Source organism: Schistocerca cancellata, chromosome 3 (genome assembly GCF_023864275.1).
Source record: "Schistocerca cancellata isolate TAMUIC-IGC-003103 chromosome 3, iqSchCanc2.1, whole genome shotgun sequence".
NCBI lineage: Eukaryota > Metazoa > Arthropoda > Insecta > Orthoptera > Acrididae > Schistocerca > Schistocerca cancellata.
In genome coordinates this window covers 243,026,943-243,043,391 of record NC_064628.1, presented here as the reverse complement: position 1 = coordinate 243,043,391, position 16,449 = coordinate 243,026,943, and the positions used below count along the sequence as shown (strand labels likewise).

General features: G+C 40.0%; 1 protein-coding gene across 1 annotated transcript in view; it reads right to left on the bottom strand.

Moving 5' to 3' along the window:
- Positions 1-260: 260 nt before the first annotated feature.
- Positions 261-16,449, bottom strand: part of LOC126176244 (ATP-dependent translocase ABCB1-like) — a 158,897-nt gene continuing 142,708 nt past the window's right edge. Inside the window, exons 16-21 of the mRNA XM_049923389.1 lie at positions 14,103-14,344; positions 12,513-12,672; positions 6,999-7,193; positions 3,669-3,875; positions 3,393-3,539; positions 261-998 (exon numbers count right to left, since the gene is read on the bottom strand). Coding sequence (XP_049779346.1) covers positions 804-998; positions 3,393-3,539; positions 3,669-3,875; positions 6,999-7,193; positions 12,513-12,672; positions 14,103-14,344 — 1,146 coding nt within the window. The 3' untranslated portion in view covers positions 261-803. The remainder of the gene's footprint in view (positions 999-3,392; positions 3,540-3,668; positions 3,876-6,998; positions 7,194-12,512; positions 12,673-14,102; positions 14,345-16,449) is intronic.

Genomic DNA, 16,449 nt, shown 5'->3' with positions numbered 1-16,449 from the left:
CGCTCAGAGCTCAGTTTAATAGAAGGAGGTCCACCAATTTGATGTATGCATTCAAATCACAATCCTTATAACAATGTTCATACTTAGAAAAACGTTGATTGCTTAGAAACACTAGAGGTTACTTACGAAAGCTGTGTAAAATATCAGATAAAAAAGTATCACTTGTTTAGGAAACAAATAAGACTCAACTAAATTCAAATTGTGACACGCTTCTATAATATTTTTGTTTTCTTCCAACATACACCACATATGTGCTTTAATACAAAATATATCAAGTTGAAAGTTGACTTTCAGTTTTATGAAACATCTAATAATGGATCAAAAGAAAATGATAGCTGTCTCCGCTGGGCTGTAAAATTTGTGCCTATCCTGCATGTCTGTATATGAAGTTACATCCAGTGTGACTCAAAATTACTAGACTCGGGTAATTTAGATGGGAATCCTATTATGCTTTTCAGGTATAGTTCACAACAAAAAATAATTTGAACATGTAGCAGATGGATAACAATGTGTTAAAGATGACAGTCAATAAACATACAGCAACCTTAAAATGTAATGAACAAATATTACATGTAATTTTGTTAACGAAGAATAGATTCCACAACACAATAACAACTGAATATGATTTAGTCCACGTTGCACATGAAAATTACTCTTGGATATATCTTAATGAGATGACATACTCCATCACATACAATAATTCATCAACGACCCTGACTTTGGCACTCACAGAAAGATCAAACTTGTAACGCTGCATTGTGAGACATTCATTTACCAATCAATGAAGTTCTTTCCAAAGGTTGTTAAGTAGGCAGAAGACACTGAAGTTTGTAGTAGATGCCACGCTTTGCTAGCAGATCTGCGTGACTTCCCATCTCAGCAACTTTTCCGTTATTGATGACACATATAGTATCTGCATCTTGAACTGTTGACAACCTGTGTGCGATTGTGATGCAAGTTCGCCCTTCTTTCGCCTTATTGAGTGCCTCTTGCACAACCTGTATGGAAAACGAAAATGTTTCTGATTTAAAGACATGGTTCTTATGTTTCAGATCCATGTTAAAATGTTTTAATTGGAGTACTTTTTCCTCTACAATACACTGCCGAATAAAACGCAACATATTCGACAAGTGAGGTGACAGGTGGCACACTCTTGGAAGAGTATATGATAAACTCAGACCAAATGAAACACACATGTCACAGTAAAGAAAGCCAAAAGTAAATTTAAAGAAAATGAATAATGTAAAATAAAATTAAATGTAGTTGCATGAGTAGAACTAAAAATAATGTATTCGTTAATCTTAACACTAATTATCTGTACATGCCTTTTATGATGACTCGTTCCACATTGTTTCGTTAAAAGAATCGTTGAAATGATATGTGGGACGTAACTAACTCGCATCAATACACAGTCTGACTCACTCTGGCAGCAACGCAGGCGCGTATTCTCACATGCTAACCATCATAAAGGTACCGAATGGCATCCTGCAGTAGACTGTCCGAAGCATTTTGCAGCTTTTGCTGCAGTTCGTCAATGGTTCTTGCAGGCCTTGGAGGACCAGTCAGTTCCCGCTTCATCATGTCCCATACATGTCCTATACATGTTCAGTTTGCGAGAGATCTAGTGATCTTGCTGGCCACAGCAGTTGTCGTACATTACAAAGAGCACGTTGCATCGCAGCAACGAGACGTGACTGCATTGTCCTGTTGAAGAAGCAAATTACATTCCTATCGAAAAAATGGTAGTAGTACGGGGATGACAGCCATGCAGTGTTGCGATCACTGGTTACTCTGCCCTATAGAATCACCAAACGTGACGGCGAGTTGTAACTGATGACCCTCCACAAAATGGAGCCTCGGATGGGACCTGCGTGTCGTAGACGAATGCACTCTGAAATAGGCAGCTCAACAGGACTACGCCGCATGCATGTACACCCATCAGTCGCATATGGAGAGAACCTCATCACTGAGTGCCATTCCGCTCTCCAGTCAGCTCTCCAAGACATCAGAGTAACCTTGCTTGGCGGAGTCGTGGTGTCAGAGGCATATGTGATATTGATCCTGCAGTAAGCTGGCGGTTCCGAATGGTCTCTGACGACACAGTATGTGCAACATGTGTCCATATTTTGTCCGTGGATGATGTTTTGACGACCTCTGCTGGTCGCACAACGCGTCGATCTTGAGTACTACTCGTTCGTCCAGAACCTGGTCTACAGCTGTGATAATGTCCCACAGACCAATCATGAAAGCACCGACACACCACTGACACATGGTGTCTAACGTGTGCAGAAATTTGTCGATAGTTCCAACCAGCTTCCCGGAGACCCAGAATGTGACCTCGTTCAAATGGTTGAAGCAGTTTCAACAAAAGTACGTACTCATCGGTGGGGCATTGTTGTACCCTAGAATGAGTGTTGCAAACGCTATTCACTTCTGAACTCATCGCGTTGCTGCCTGCAGAGTCAAAATAGAGGGTGCAGAGACAGGCCTCCTGAGCGCCACTGGATCACCTATGACCGTGACAAGTGGATCAGTAGTAACATTAGAGCCTCTTAGTACGCACGTATGATAACGCAGTGCCACTGAACACTGTCCTTGAGGAGTCCATCTTTTTCCGGCAGTATGTATATTTGTAGGCGGACGCATTTTAATTCCTGACAGTCATATCTGTACTATTGTTTATGATTGTCTTGCGTATGAAATGAACTTACCCATGTGAGTATGAGAAATTCATAATACATTACAAATATTAATCCCTAGCAAACTGTGATGCAAAGTAATACATTCCTGGGATATAGTGCTGTGTTAACAAAGACACCGCATCAGTAACTTAATCGAGCGACACTCTTAACACTGCCTGTTGCTTTTTGTCTGAATCAGTGACGGATCTGTGTAATGGTGATAACTAGTAGCATACCATATTAGAAGAATAGTCACTAAAAGAACGATATAAGTGCATATTCTTTGCTGTTATTTGTAAAAAAAAATACCACGAAAGAAAATGGATATTACGGTTTAACGTCCCGCTGTCATTACAGGCTAGGATTGCAGATATGACAAAGGATTACCTGATTACATTACTAACGGTTCTTAGTGTGAAATAATTAAAGTTACATTATATGACAGAGACACTCAAAAACAAATTATGGAGAAGCATGGAAATTCGTTACAACTTACATGTTTTTCTGCAAACGATATTGCAATACTAGGTCTACTTTCATTGTAGGTTTCCACACTTTCATTCAACTGTTATACAGTTTACGTAATCAGTTCAAATGAACGGAATATGGCTTCTTTATAGAGGAATACGTAAACTCATTGTTAATGGAAGCATGCCAACTCTTTTCAGACACATATAATTTTTCAGCTCTTAACATTCAGTAATCAGTTACCTTTTCACTATCAGAGTCCAGTGCCGACGTTGCTTCATCCAATATAAGGACACTAGGATTGCGAAGCAAGGCTCTTGCAATTGCCACTCGCTGTTTCTGGCCCCCACTCAGTTGAGCACCTTTGTCTCCCACAAGTGTTTTGTAACCCTGTAATTGTGAATTCCACTTATTTTAAGAAATGTTACGCCTTACAACAAAAGTGCAACTTTTTGATTGTAAATATCTTCTTTACATTTTATATTATATAGCCAGATAAGTATTGATCAATTTCAATACCTCAGGTAATGTTTCTATAAAATTGTGGATGTTCGCTATCTTAGCAGTTTCAATGATGTGATCCATGGGTACGTCGCGGCTGTTGTCACCATAAGCTATGTTCTCGCCGATCGTCCTGTCAAAAAGGACAGGCTCTTGCTGCACCAGCCCCAGCTGCGATCGCAGGGCCGACATTTTGACTTTGGACACCTCACGGTCATCGAGAACCTGTAGGTATAGAATCATGACAGTTAATTAAAAACCTGCGGACAAATCGGAATACGTAACGCGGTAGGTTGCGTGACGGGTATGTAAGCGACGCCATTACACCCTGATCAAATTATCGCGGCGTGTTAACAGATAACTGTCACTCTAGTACACAGACCAGTCTGAGTACTTTAGGCGGTTTTCCACTCTCGATTTGGAAATCCTGGGTTCATTCACAGTATCCGCTTCCGAAAATACTATACACAAACTATAAAATTCGATAACACACGGGGCAAAGTGTACACGATTCGGAGATAGGTGGCACACATGCTTACCACCTCTTTGGTTAAAATATCGACTGTAGTGACACAAAGGGCATCCGGCCGCAACATCTGTTAACTTTTTGAAATTATGAAAACTGCTGATTCCATGTACAGTATAAACGCTAGGAGAGAGAGTGTGTCACTTAATTAAAACGCAAAAATAGGCATCATTCTTTTTTTTTAGACCCCGGTGACAATGCAGAGACTTCTTCCAAGCAGAGATAAATAACCATCACAAGGCGTGAGGTGTAATGAAACATGCAACATGTGTTACGAGCGAGATAATGTCTCTTTAGCACGAAGAGAAACTAATTATGCAGTCTTTATGTATTAGTAATGTAGAGAGTAATGTTAACATTCTTTCTTAGGAAGAAGAACTGGATGATGGCTGTCAAGGCAGAGACATTGAAAAACAAAATTTGCGATGAACGTTACGTCTATAGTGAAGGAAACCTCTTATTTATTAGAATTTCAGAAAGTCATTAATCGATATGAAGAAATGGCGCACATAAAAAAGTACAGAGACAAGACGAATATAGTTATTAACGTTGTCTGTAATTGCACAGTTAAAAACTGCTTTAACAGGCTCAAATTAAAACCGAAGTATTTACAGTATGACACTCTGGTGGTCATTATTAATTTTTATGTGTGTGCTACCTAGAAAGGACCGATCTTTTTCTCCATCTGTGTTATGAATTAGAAAGAAATGTGTAAGTAATCATCTCACTTGTGCAGCATCTAACATATTCAAAATATATTCTCGTAAACTGAACTTCATGTTTCGCTTTTTGGTGCAAAAATGAATAATTTTTGTGACTGACCAACAGGCCAGCATGTGTAAGTAGGCTGTTTAGGTTTTTATGTAGGTAACGTCACGTAGTGCTGTGTGAAAATCGCTGACTGCGCTGTGTGCAGTCTGTGGCTGGTTGGACTCATTGTTGGAATATTTGCTAGTGTAGTGTTGGGCAGTTGGATGTGAACAGCGCGTAGCGTTGTGCAGTTGGAGGTGAGCCACCACAAGTGGTGGATGTTGCCAGAGATGCCACAGTTTGGAGAGTGGACGATCTCGAGGTGTGTCCGTCAGAAAACGGAAACTGGCAGTATTGGCATTTGCGGTATTGCAGTAGTTCGGGTAACGAACATTTTTGTGAGGTAAGTGACTCATGACAGGTAAAATTGTTAGTCAGCCATTCTTTTGTAGGGATTATTGACAGTCAGATTGCGATGCGCTGAAAAAATATTGTGTGTCAGTTTAGTGATGATCAGAATAAGTAAAGAGAAAACTGTCTGAGTACGTTGAGTTTTGTTTGAAACTCAAATAACGTAAGAGTTTATCCAGCACTGTCATTCTTTACATACAAAGGGGAGGTTTCACGTGTTATGTGCTCTTGTATTGACAGGAAACGTTATTCTGGGAATGTTCGCCTTGTGCTTTCTTGATAGTTATATAGTACACTAATGTTATCTCAAATTGGAGCCATAAAAAACTGAAACCTAAGATAGTTGACATAAGTTATGCACATGATTTTTTATCCAGTTAATATTTCCTCTCGTATAATGTTGTTTAGGACGTTTTTGCGTGGGGATATCAGAAACATTGAGCGAATTTTGAAATTCTGATGGGAAGTTTATGCTTTCGTGGTGGTTCAGCACTGTGTGAACGGACTGAAAATTTTTTTCCCTCTGATATCATATTTTGTATTCGCTGAGTTGTTTATTGAACTATGTCATTTTTGTTCCTATAGCTGTTCGCTCAGAGAACCATTATTTATTTGTGTAGTTCATGTCTGTAACTGGATGCAGGTTTTTGACGACGTGTTCCTCTGTCTTTACTACGTTGTACAACTGAACTTATACATTAAGAAAAATTTTCAGACTGTGCCGTGTCGAAGTCGTATTATAGAATATTCGACAGTATTCTAGAACATTCTAAGATGAATTTTAGATAATATTTTTAAAAGCTCGAGAATAGTACAGTATATCCTCGAACTGCTTCCCTTGAAAAGTACATTGATGAGAAAGAGACAGAAGATATCCAAGTGACCACCATGTAACTGAGGGCAAAAACTTCAAAACACTTATATCTAGACAAACGCTACAGGTGTCACCGCACAACCAGTTCAGTATATAATGGGGAAACCAATGGTAGCACCAGATACAAAAATCAGTCTTTGGCAATGGATGGCTTTACAGGTATCGTCGACTCCACCAAAAAACACTTTAATTCGATTTAATCTTAGATGTTATTGCTCCTTTGATTGATTAACCATAAAAAGTCTCCATTATAATATTCTCTCTATTTCTGTAAAACGCGTTGTACAATTTTTACATAATTAATCAAATCCGTTAATTTTCTATTTGTGCTGCACGAAGTGCCATTTATTGACTTGTTTATGTAATTAAAAGTGTAATGTTCATCGAGCAGTCCACGAGACTTGATTCATTAGACCGAAGTTACTTCTTTTCCCAGCATTCTCACATATCGCCAACATACTGTCTTGGACGAGTCCTATGTTGAACTGCCGAGAGAGATTGCACAATGTTAAGTCAAAGGACTCACCTTTTCTGATTTTTCTGTGATTTCCCTAAACCGGGTAATACGTCTGAAAAATTTTACTCCTGATCCTGTCCTAATCAGACTTTTTGCTGCATTTCTAATTACCTCTTTATCGGCTCTAAACTCCAGTCTTACACCATCACACCATCATTTTTCTTCTTCTTGAACAGTTAGGAATAACACGAGATAATTCTGTGTTCCGTAGTATCAATGTGACAACGCAGTTCTCCTATGTTTTTATATCTTTTACCGTTTAGTACTCACCACAGTACCGGAGGTGACGTCGTAGAACCTCTCCAGCAGTTGTACGCAGGTGGACTTGCCGCAGCCTGAGAGACCCACCAGCGCCACGGTCTGACCAGGCTTCACAAGCAGGTCCAGGCCCCTCAGGACGAGAGAATCGGGCCTCGTCGGGTAGCTGAACTCCACGTCCGAGTAGCGCACCTTCCCTTCCACCGTCTACAAAGAATGTAGCACAGTGCTGTTAAAATCTTGTTTGCTGGTCCTCTAAAGCTTGCACGTATTTGATAAAGGAGTTCTTCTTGCACATCAAGAGCTGCATTTCAGAAGTATTTATTTGTAGAATGTTTTGTTACTGTGACTGTAGCATACGATACGACCCGGAAGAGTGGCTGAGACAAGTCATGTTGAATTTCACACACAACTGATAGAAAAAACTGTCTCGTGATCCAGTTCACAAGTACTTCAAAGAGACAGTCATTCTGATTCTGTTTACGTTTTCACAGTTTTATAACATGTGTACGAGTCGATCTATGTTCACAGTGTAATTGAGAAATCGATCCTTCTGTGGTAATGTACACATGGTTATGTAAAGGGTAGTAATTTAATTTTTATGTATTCAAGGGTTTCTTGTGTTTCCAGTTCGACATCATTGATAATTGTTATGAACGCATTACTCCTGACAGGCATGTCTGAAGTAGGCGTACACTGTACGTAGGCCTAAGTGATCTTATTTTTTTAATTTAGCGTAAACAAAGTGTTCTTATGTAATCGAAGTAAGAGTGGATGCGTTTGTCGTCCAACGTCCGTAACGGATGCCACTGATGAAAGACTCTATGCCCAAATACCGGTCCGGAAAATAAACAGCTGCGACACACCTCGTGAGGTATAAATACATACCTGATCAAAAGTATGCGGATGCCTATTAGTGTATATTAAAATGGGGTTTGCCCTCCTTAGGAAAATATGACGGCTTGAACTCTGTTGGGAAAACTTTCAATGAAGGTACAGCAGCACAATCTTCCTCAAGAGAGAAAACCAGAAAGGATTGAGACGTTGAAACCTGGTGTCTAGAGCGGAGTCGACGTTCCAACTGTTCCTAATGGTGTTCCAGTGGGCTTGCCTCACGGATGATGCTTTATGACAGGGTGCATTGGCGAACTGTTCCTCTGTTGTACGTAGTAAAATGATTCAAATGGCTCTGAGCACTATGGGACTCAACTGCTGAGGTCATTAGTCCCCTAGAACTTAGAACTAGTTAAACCGAACTAACCTAAGGACATCACAAACATCCACGCCCGAGGCAGGATTCGAACTTGCGACCGTAGCGGTCTTGCGGTTCCAGACTGCAGCGCCTTTAACCGCACGGCCACTTCGGCCGGCTGTACGTAGTACACAATGCGTTAAAATAAGTTCATATCCTTCCGCGTTTAGTGTTTCCTTACCCGTAACAAATGGACAATATTCTAAGAAAGAGAATCACACTTATACCGGAACGCCCCCTACGACGTACTCCACTGTTGACAAATACACATGATACCAGGTAACGTTCTCTAGGCATTCGCCAAACGCAAACACTGCCATCGGATTGCTACAGGGTACAGCGTGAATCATCACTCCAGATGATTCGTTTCCGGTCATTCACTGTTCACTGGCATCGCTCTTGACACCTCCTCAAGCGTCGCTTAGCATTGACCATAGAAATGTGTGGCTTACGCGGAGATGCTAGACTATTTCACCCCCAGTCTTCCTGCGTCTCTACGCACAATCATCGTACTACCTGCACTGCCGGTAGCAGCAGGAGTGATTCCTTCCGCTGATTTCATGCGATTTTTTTACAGTCAGTGGCCGAAATGCTCGACAGCCCCTGTCCATTAGTACAGATCTGTTTGGTCTTGATTTAGATGTGGGTTTTCCTTCACCTTTCCACTTCACAATCACACGGCCAACACTCAATGGATTTGTTTCTCGGGTGACATCCAATGACTTGTCCACGAATAATGACGATGAGGGTGAGAAAGATGCCCATTGCCTAACGCTTAGCAGGCAAGATGTGCGCTTTCATCTAGTTACATTGAAGCCTTGAAGTGCCAACAGAGAGACCTAGCTTTTATCGTTCTAACGAAAATCCCAAATACATGCTGTTTTCTATTTAATAACATTACACAGTTCACGATTTCTCCTGACACACATACCGGATTCCTCATTTGTCATCGTTACCGTTGTCTTCATCTTAATTACTCTATGGGATAAACTTAGCCGAAACGTATTGATCAGATGATACTGGACAAGAATTCCCATAACAGCAACGAAATAACACTTCTTCGTTGCTGGGGTAGCTGACACACGTTTGTGGAGCGGCGCTCGAACCGGGGTTAAGCCGGTTCGAATCGTGTTGGTGGAAAAACTTTTCATTGCCAGTGTTTGGCCGGCAAGAGAGGTGGTGACGTGAAGTTCCAGATCACCAGACTTTGCGCCAATGTCCTGGTTTAAATACCAAACCTCTCCGCAGTGTCCCATGAAGCGAGGGCGTGTGGCGCTGCTGATGGTGATCTGTCCGTCGGGTGGAGACATTAAGCTTGGCGACCCCTCGATGCTGTTCGCGAGGAGTAGGCTGTGTGACGGCACACGGTTTCTGTCTCCCTCTCTCACGTCATCAGCATCATACAAAACACCCACCCACCCACCCACACACACACACACACACACACACACACACACACACACACACACAATACATACCTATAGTATTACAAATAGAACCAAATGAAGAAACTAGAAGAAGAGTCAGAAAAGTATAAGCTAGCTATTTAAAATAGTATTTTTCTGGCTGATATTGAAGAGAAAATATTTCGGGACCACATTTTAGGGGAGTCTTTTCGTTCCTTATTCAGTGCAACGCATTTTTCTGCTATATGTTCACTTTTGCATCTTGCGTTACAGTAACGATTTCACTCTACTTGAGCCTGGTAATTAAATCTCTTACAATGATTAATGGTTTGTCTTTTCCGTATTCTGTACGGAAAAATAACAGGCGAGAAGTTGAAAATGAATAACAGGTCATCTTATTTGTCGCGTTATCTTTTGTGAGATCCCGAACACCATTGGTCTTAAGGAAGTGTTTAAAATACAGCGCCCTTTTGCTACAGAGTAGGGGAGACAGTTGTACCTGATGGATAGTGTTGCAAGGAGCACACGATGTTTTTTGGTCGGTTCTGATTTTAGAGTCGCTTGAAGGAATCCGCGCTGGAGACCACCATAAACCGTTTCCGTCATTTTCTGCAGTTTTGGTTATTGTTAGACATTAGGTTGTGTTTAGTCCGGCATTTGTAAATATTTTGGATTCTACACATTTAATTTCTTTATAATGTATGACCGTTACTTGGAATATATTGTAAATTATTCAGGTAGAGAATAATGAATAAAATGCTATACATTTTAGAGCTATTTATGAAACATATGGGCAGTTAAGCTTTAATTCGTCGGTCGTCCATCATGTTCTTTCATATCAGGGACATTTCCAGAGTAGTTAAAACAGGCTACCCCTGTGATTCCTAATGCTTGTAATTTATTTAATAGAATCTTGTGGTCGACTGTATCAAACGCCTTAGAAAAATCCAAAAATATGCCTGTACACTCAATTCTGAGCTATGGAATTCTTTTTTGGGGAACAAATGCTCAAAATATGAACACAATTTTCAAACTCCAGAAAGGAGCCATAAGAATAATAACCAAAAATACCAGTGGAGCTCATTGTAAAGATCTGTTCAAAACACTGGGGATTTTAACTGCTCCATGTGAATGCATTTACCAGTCAGCTGTACACATCAAAAATAACATTGGTAATTACTGCACAAACAGCTCTGTCCATGACCATGCAACAAGAGATTGAGTCAACTTACTTTTACCTAGAAAAAATAAACATAAAACTCAAAACACCATTTTCTACCAAGGAATAAAACTGTGCAATAAATTACCAAAAGAGATTAAAGAAATTGCCAAAACACACTTATTTAAAACGGCAGCTAAAATGTACCTGTTATGCAATACATTTTATACATTGAAGGATTACTTAGCTGAAACAGAGTAGGGGTTTGATAAAAAATGTTATACAAATAAATAATAATAATAATGATTATAAAATATCCAACATTCCACATAACACCTTCACTTTATGTTTTTTTTCCTTTTTTTCCTTTCTAAAAGTACATACCCCAAGCTATGAATGGCACAGTACTAACACCTCTTCCTCTTTCTGAGCTCAACATCTCACTAATTATGGAGGGATGCCGACTGAATTATTCAGGATAACATATGGGAAGTTGCGGTACAGAAAATGGCCCAGAGATCACCAGAATGTGTGTGTGTGTGTGTGTGTGTGTGTGTGTGTGTGTGTGTGTGTGTAGTGAGTGAAGTGTTATGAAACAATATGTGCATAGTGTGTGCAGTGACTGATAGTGAGATATGAGTGAACAATGTAGCATTACTTTATTTAATAAGTTATTTGTAAAAAAGTATTGTATACCAGGAGTAAATTTATTGATTGCCTCTAACTAGAAGTCTGTAAATATATGTGAATACGAATTAGCTTATTTTAAATTGATCTAAATTTGTAAATACTTTGACATGGCCAATATCCTTGTAAAAAGAGATCTACGGATGAATAAAGCTACTATCTACTATTACTACTACTTTGAAACAGAAGAAATTCTTACCATGGAAAATGTGATACTTGCAACTGAAATGAATTTGTTTAATGCCTTAAATTTTTCCCTGCCTTGAAAACGAAAATTAGTGTTTGTTTTCTATAGCTTCTATTTCAAAATGTGTTAAACTTGTAACTGGTTTTTGATAACACTTCTGTTTAATTTGATTTCAATTACCATTATTGGTATGTAGTAGATCAGTAATGTCCGCTCCCAGTAGCTGAGTGGTCAGCGCGACAGAATGTCAATCCTATGGGTCCGGGTTCGATTCCCGGATGGGTCGGAGATTTTCTCCACTCAGGAACTGAGTGTTGTGTTGTCCTGATCATCATCATCATCATCTCATCCCTATCGACAGGCAAGTCGCCGAAGTGGCGTCAGATCGAAAGACAACACTGGCGAACGGTCTACCCGGCGGGAGGCCCTAGTCACACGACATTTACATTTATTTAGAATAAAAATTTACCAGATAGACTGTTACATACAGTACTGACAGTATTTTCTCGATTGCAGAGCTTTTAAATTTCAGTCGAACATTTGTTTCTAGACACATGACCATGTTGTACCTTGGAACAGTTTTCCACAATTGGAGAAGCCTTACTCTTGCAGCTCAATTTTTGCAATTTCAGAAAAAGACTGCAGCACACCTAACGTGAAAGTTATTATTTCAAAACAGAATATCAAAACAGATCAAACTTCTATTACAGAGCCAGTGAGAGACGAGAGTCTAAAGCCAACTCTCTCCCCTACTTTACGGCCTATCCGGACTGTTACAAACATTTTATATGTGATAATTTTATATACAGATACGTTATTCAATGCTACAACTTACCCACTTATCATCTGTAAGCTCGTGCGGATCCGTTACCAAAGGTCGACGCTCCAATAAAGTGAAGATTCTTGAAGCGGATCTTAGACCTTTCCTGAGGCTCGCGGTGCAGGAGAACACACTTGAGATGGTGCCGGTTCCCAACATCAAAGCTTCTGCCACTCTGTAAAAACAAGAGAATATAAGAAGATAGGTTCAGCCTGTGCGACGTTATGGCCAGACTGTCTAGAAGTCCAGCTGAATATGATAAACATTTTTTTTTTTCATTTCTTGATACAGAAGAGTTAGAGCTTGGCTTACGCATAGCTCTCACTGCGTACGCTACAAACACCAATCTCGAGTGCCATGTGGCACAACAGTTTTCTCGGGCTTCCTTCCAGCAGCGCTCCTAGTTGGGAACTAAGATTAAACTGACGTTAGGATAAAACGTAATTTTCGAAGTATTCTGTATGTTTTCGAAGTTTAAACGAGAATATTAAGGACTAATGCGTAAGTAACTCTGAGTTCTGAACTGTATTACATGTATGTTACATTGCAATCGCGTGTGGCAGAGTATTGAGACTGCTATCAGGCAATAATCAGACTGTTTTTTAATCCGTAATAATTAACTGTTAGACAGAAGCTGCTTGTTCCTAGTAGTTTGTCTTACCGCACTAGTTTTAGGCGTTGCCCATCATGAGCTGTAGCTGTATGACAGAAAAGACACATATTTCTTATAATATGTACTTGCAATGTATCTATTAGTGTTACGCATATGTGAGTTTTCAATTCATTGTAATGTGAGTTTCCTTCCATATAATCAGCACAAGGACTTTTTCTCGAAAATGTACGTAGTTGTCACTAGCGATTGCTGTACAGGCAAAGATTATTTTTGATACACACTATGAAATGTACGTAATGGAATGCTACTTTTATTTTGTACTAATTTTGTTAGCGGAACAAATAAACTTGTTGTCATTTAAGAATACCAGCAAAATTTTCGACAACTTTTTCGCTTTTTAGATCGACCTGTACAATAATGTACAAGAAATTCTGCTTTTAGACCGCTGTGGCTGAAATTAGCGTACGCTCTGGAGGAGGGAGTTTGGATGTTTGCAGGGCGACAGCTATCTATTCAGTACCACACAATTTACTCTTGTATAGCTGATGCCAAAGATTCACGATTCACCGGAGTGGGATAGCAAGATCGGCATGGAAGTGTGTTACTGTTAAAAACTGAAAAAAAATTGGATAACAGAGTATGCTAACGATCCGATGAAGGTAGCAAAAGGATTTTTTTAGACGTAGCAATCGATATGACTTGTAAATACTCTGATATGGAAATGTAGATATGTCAGAAGTTATAATATGGGATGTGTGGAACGGGCATTAAAAAGAATAAATTAGATATTAAACTCTCCAAGAAGAAGAGAAGCTTCAAAATGTGTTAAGCTGGTTGTATGCTATACGTGTTTGGAAAGAATAGAATAATGTGTGCTATAGGTGACAGAATGGCCGTGGTTGTAGCAGGGTACGCGAGGAAGCATGCAAATGAAGGTTATCGCGGTGTATCAGTGGAGACAGAGATGGCGCAAAGAAGAAGCAGTTACTCACTTGTAGACGTCTTGGTAGGGGACGCCGTCTGCATGGACGAGTGTTGCTCCATAGTACATGCATGCGGCGTAGGTGAATGTGCCGATGTTCCGAGAGAGGCTGTAGACAGCGGCACGCAGGTGCGTGTGGCGCTCTGCGACTTGCAGCGCTGGCCGCAACTCGGACAGGTACTGGGCGTGGAACTGACGCTCGCGGCAGAGACCCGCCACCGTGCGGATGTTACCAACAGCCTCCACAGCCACCTGTAAAAGTAGGATACGCTCAGTTTCTACCACGCATCGTCCTCTCTCTTCATATGATCAAGAAATTCTCAATAATAATCATTTAAGATATTTCAAGTTGGTTTCTTTCCTTTTTGGGAAATAAATGTTTCAATGTCTTGCGGTTGGACTGACTGATATTTATCGGTTCCATTGCTGTTTACAACAGTCACTGCTGTCACTCTGCGTGACGGTAGCTGCCCTTCAGATGTACGCTAACGCTGAATGAGAAATGAGCACTACGAAGGCGTGTATATCTGGCAGAGACAATAAAGGCAACGATTTAAAGCTCTGTGCTCTGGGCATAGTTTGAATAGTAGACTGAGCATGAAAACGCCGTGATCATTCTACTTCTGCTGAAAAGCGGTACAATGGTTGCTACATCTTAGCTGAGTTGAAGATGTGCATCTCTACTATATGCTTGGAGAGCTGCATCAGACCATTCTTCGACTTGAAGATCACAACAATAACTCCTTTCAATGATTCCATACCATTCACAGCTGTCATTTTTTCTTTGCTTATGCACTATTTTACTTAGACCCTTGGTTTAAGGGTAGTATCTTCGACTAGTAATCAAAAAGTCCTGGGTCCCAGGTTAGAATCCAGTTTGTGGTTAAATTATAATTAAAGATCTTTTACAATTTGGGCTGAATGCTTGTAAGGAGACAGCCTTGTTATGTCTATCGCCTTGTCAAAGATGGCGAAGGAGTACTATTTGCTGCTCTTGTGCTCGGAAACTGCCCCTAAAAGGCGAGACTTTTGGCAATCATCAACGGTATGAGGATACAAAAGGCAATGGAAACTAAAGCATTAAAAACACACACGCTAAAAACACTCAGCGCCCAAGATCACATAAATATATCTTTCTGGCTATTTGTACAAGGTACTTTACTTTTTTAAATATTTTAGTTGTGACAGACCTTTTATAATGTGCTGATTTTATTCCACATGACATACTGACGTGAGGTCAAACGTAAAATGAACACGTTTCATAAGAAAACGATTTTTTAAGACCTGAAGATGACAGCAAAGTTTATAGAAACCAATAGTTTTAAATCAAGAAATACTTATGCTATCCTGGCCGTTGAATGTTTTAGCAAGTAAAACAGATCGCTCCTTCGGTCATCGCAAAATGAGAAAATTCAATTAAAAACACACAATGTGTATCCACAGGACATGTGGCGTGCATAATGAAGAAGTGTCATGTGATCTCACCATTCGAAAGAGATTCCGGATTATACCCCCATTCCTATCTCTGGGAGAGGACTGACAAGAGGGACCATGAGGAAGAGGTTAAATAACCAACGAAAGGGTAAGATACTACGACCCACATCATGACCCGGAAATAAAAGGACAGCGGATCAAGTGGCACTGAACACTCTCTCTTATGCTGACAGTTGAAGTCCGCTCCGTTGTAGGAAGGAGGACGCTACAAAGGGTATGAAGTTTTCTAAGACTTGTTTTTCGTTACACTATATGACCCTGTCTATGTGCAGTCTACGAAGTAAATACTATTCGAATGAAATACATCCATATCCAATTCAATTTGAACATTTTTCTTTTTCTAGCTTTTATTGATGTGTATTGTTCTGGTCTTCAGTGCTAAGACTTTCTTCATGCACTTATCATTTCTAATCCTGTGCAGGTCTCTTCAACTCTGGGCAACAATTGCAGCCAACATCCATTTGATACCATTTACTGTTATTAAAACTTTATCTCCTTTTATAACTTGTACTCTCCATCCCCACCCACACGTACACGTTTTGTTCCATTACCAAATTAACTATTTCTTGACGCTTCAGTTTCCTCCTGTCAACTGACCCCGTCTTAGGGCAAGTTGTGCTACAATTTTCTTTCCTCATCAGTTCTGTTCGCTGTCTCCTCATTGGTTAACATAACCTAACCATCTAATTTTCAATGTTTTTCTGTAGCACAAAACATCTAAAGTTTCTATTCTGTTGTTGTCTGAGCTGTTTATCTTCCGCGTTTCACTTCCGAGCAAGGCTCACTTCAAACAGATACCTTCACAAAAGACTAACTAATACTTATATTTGCTTTTGATGTTAAGAAATTTTCCGTTCAGAAGT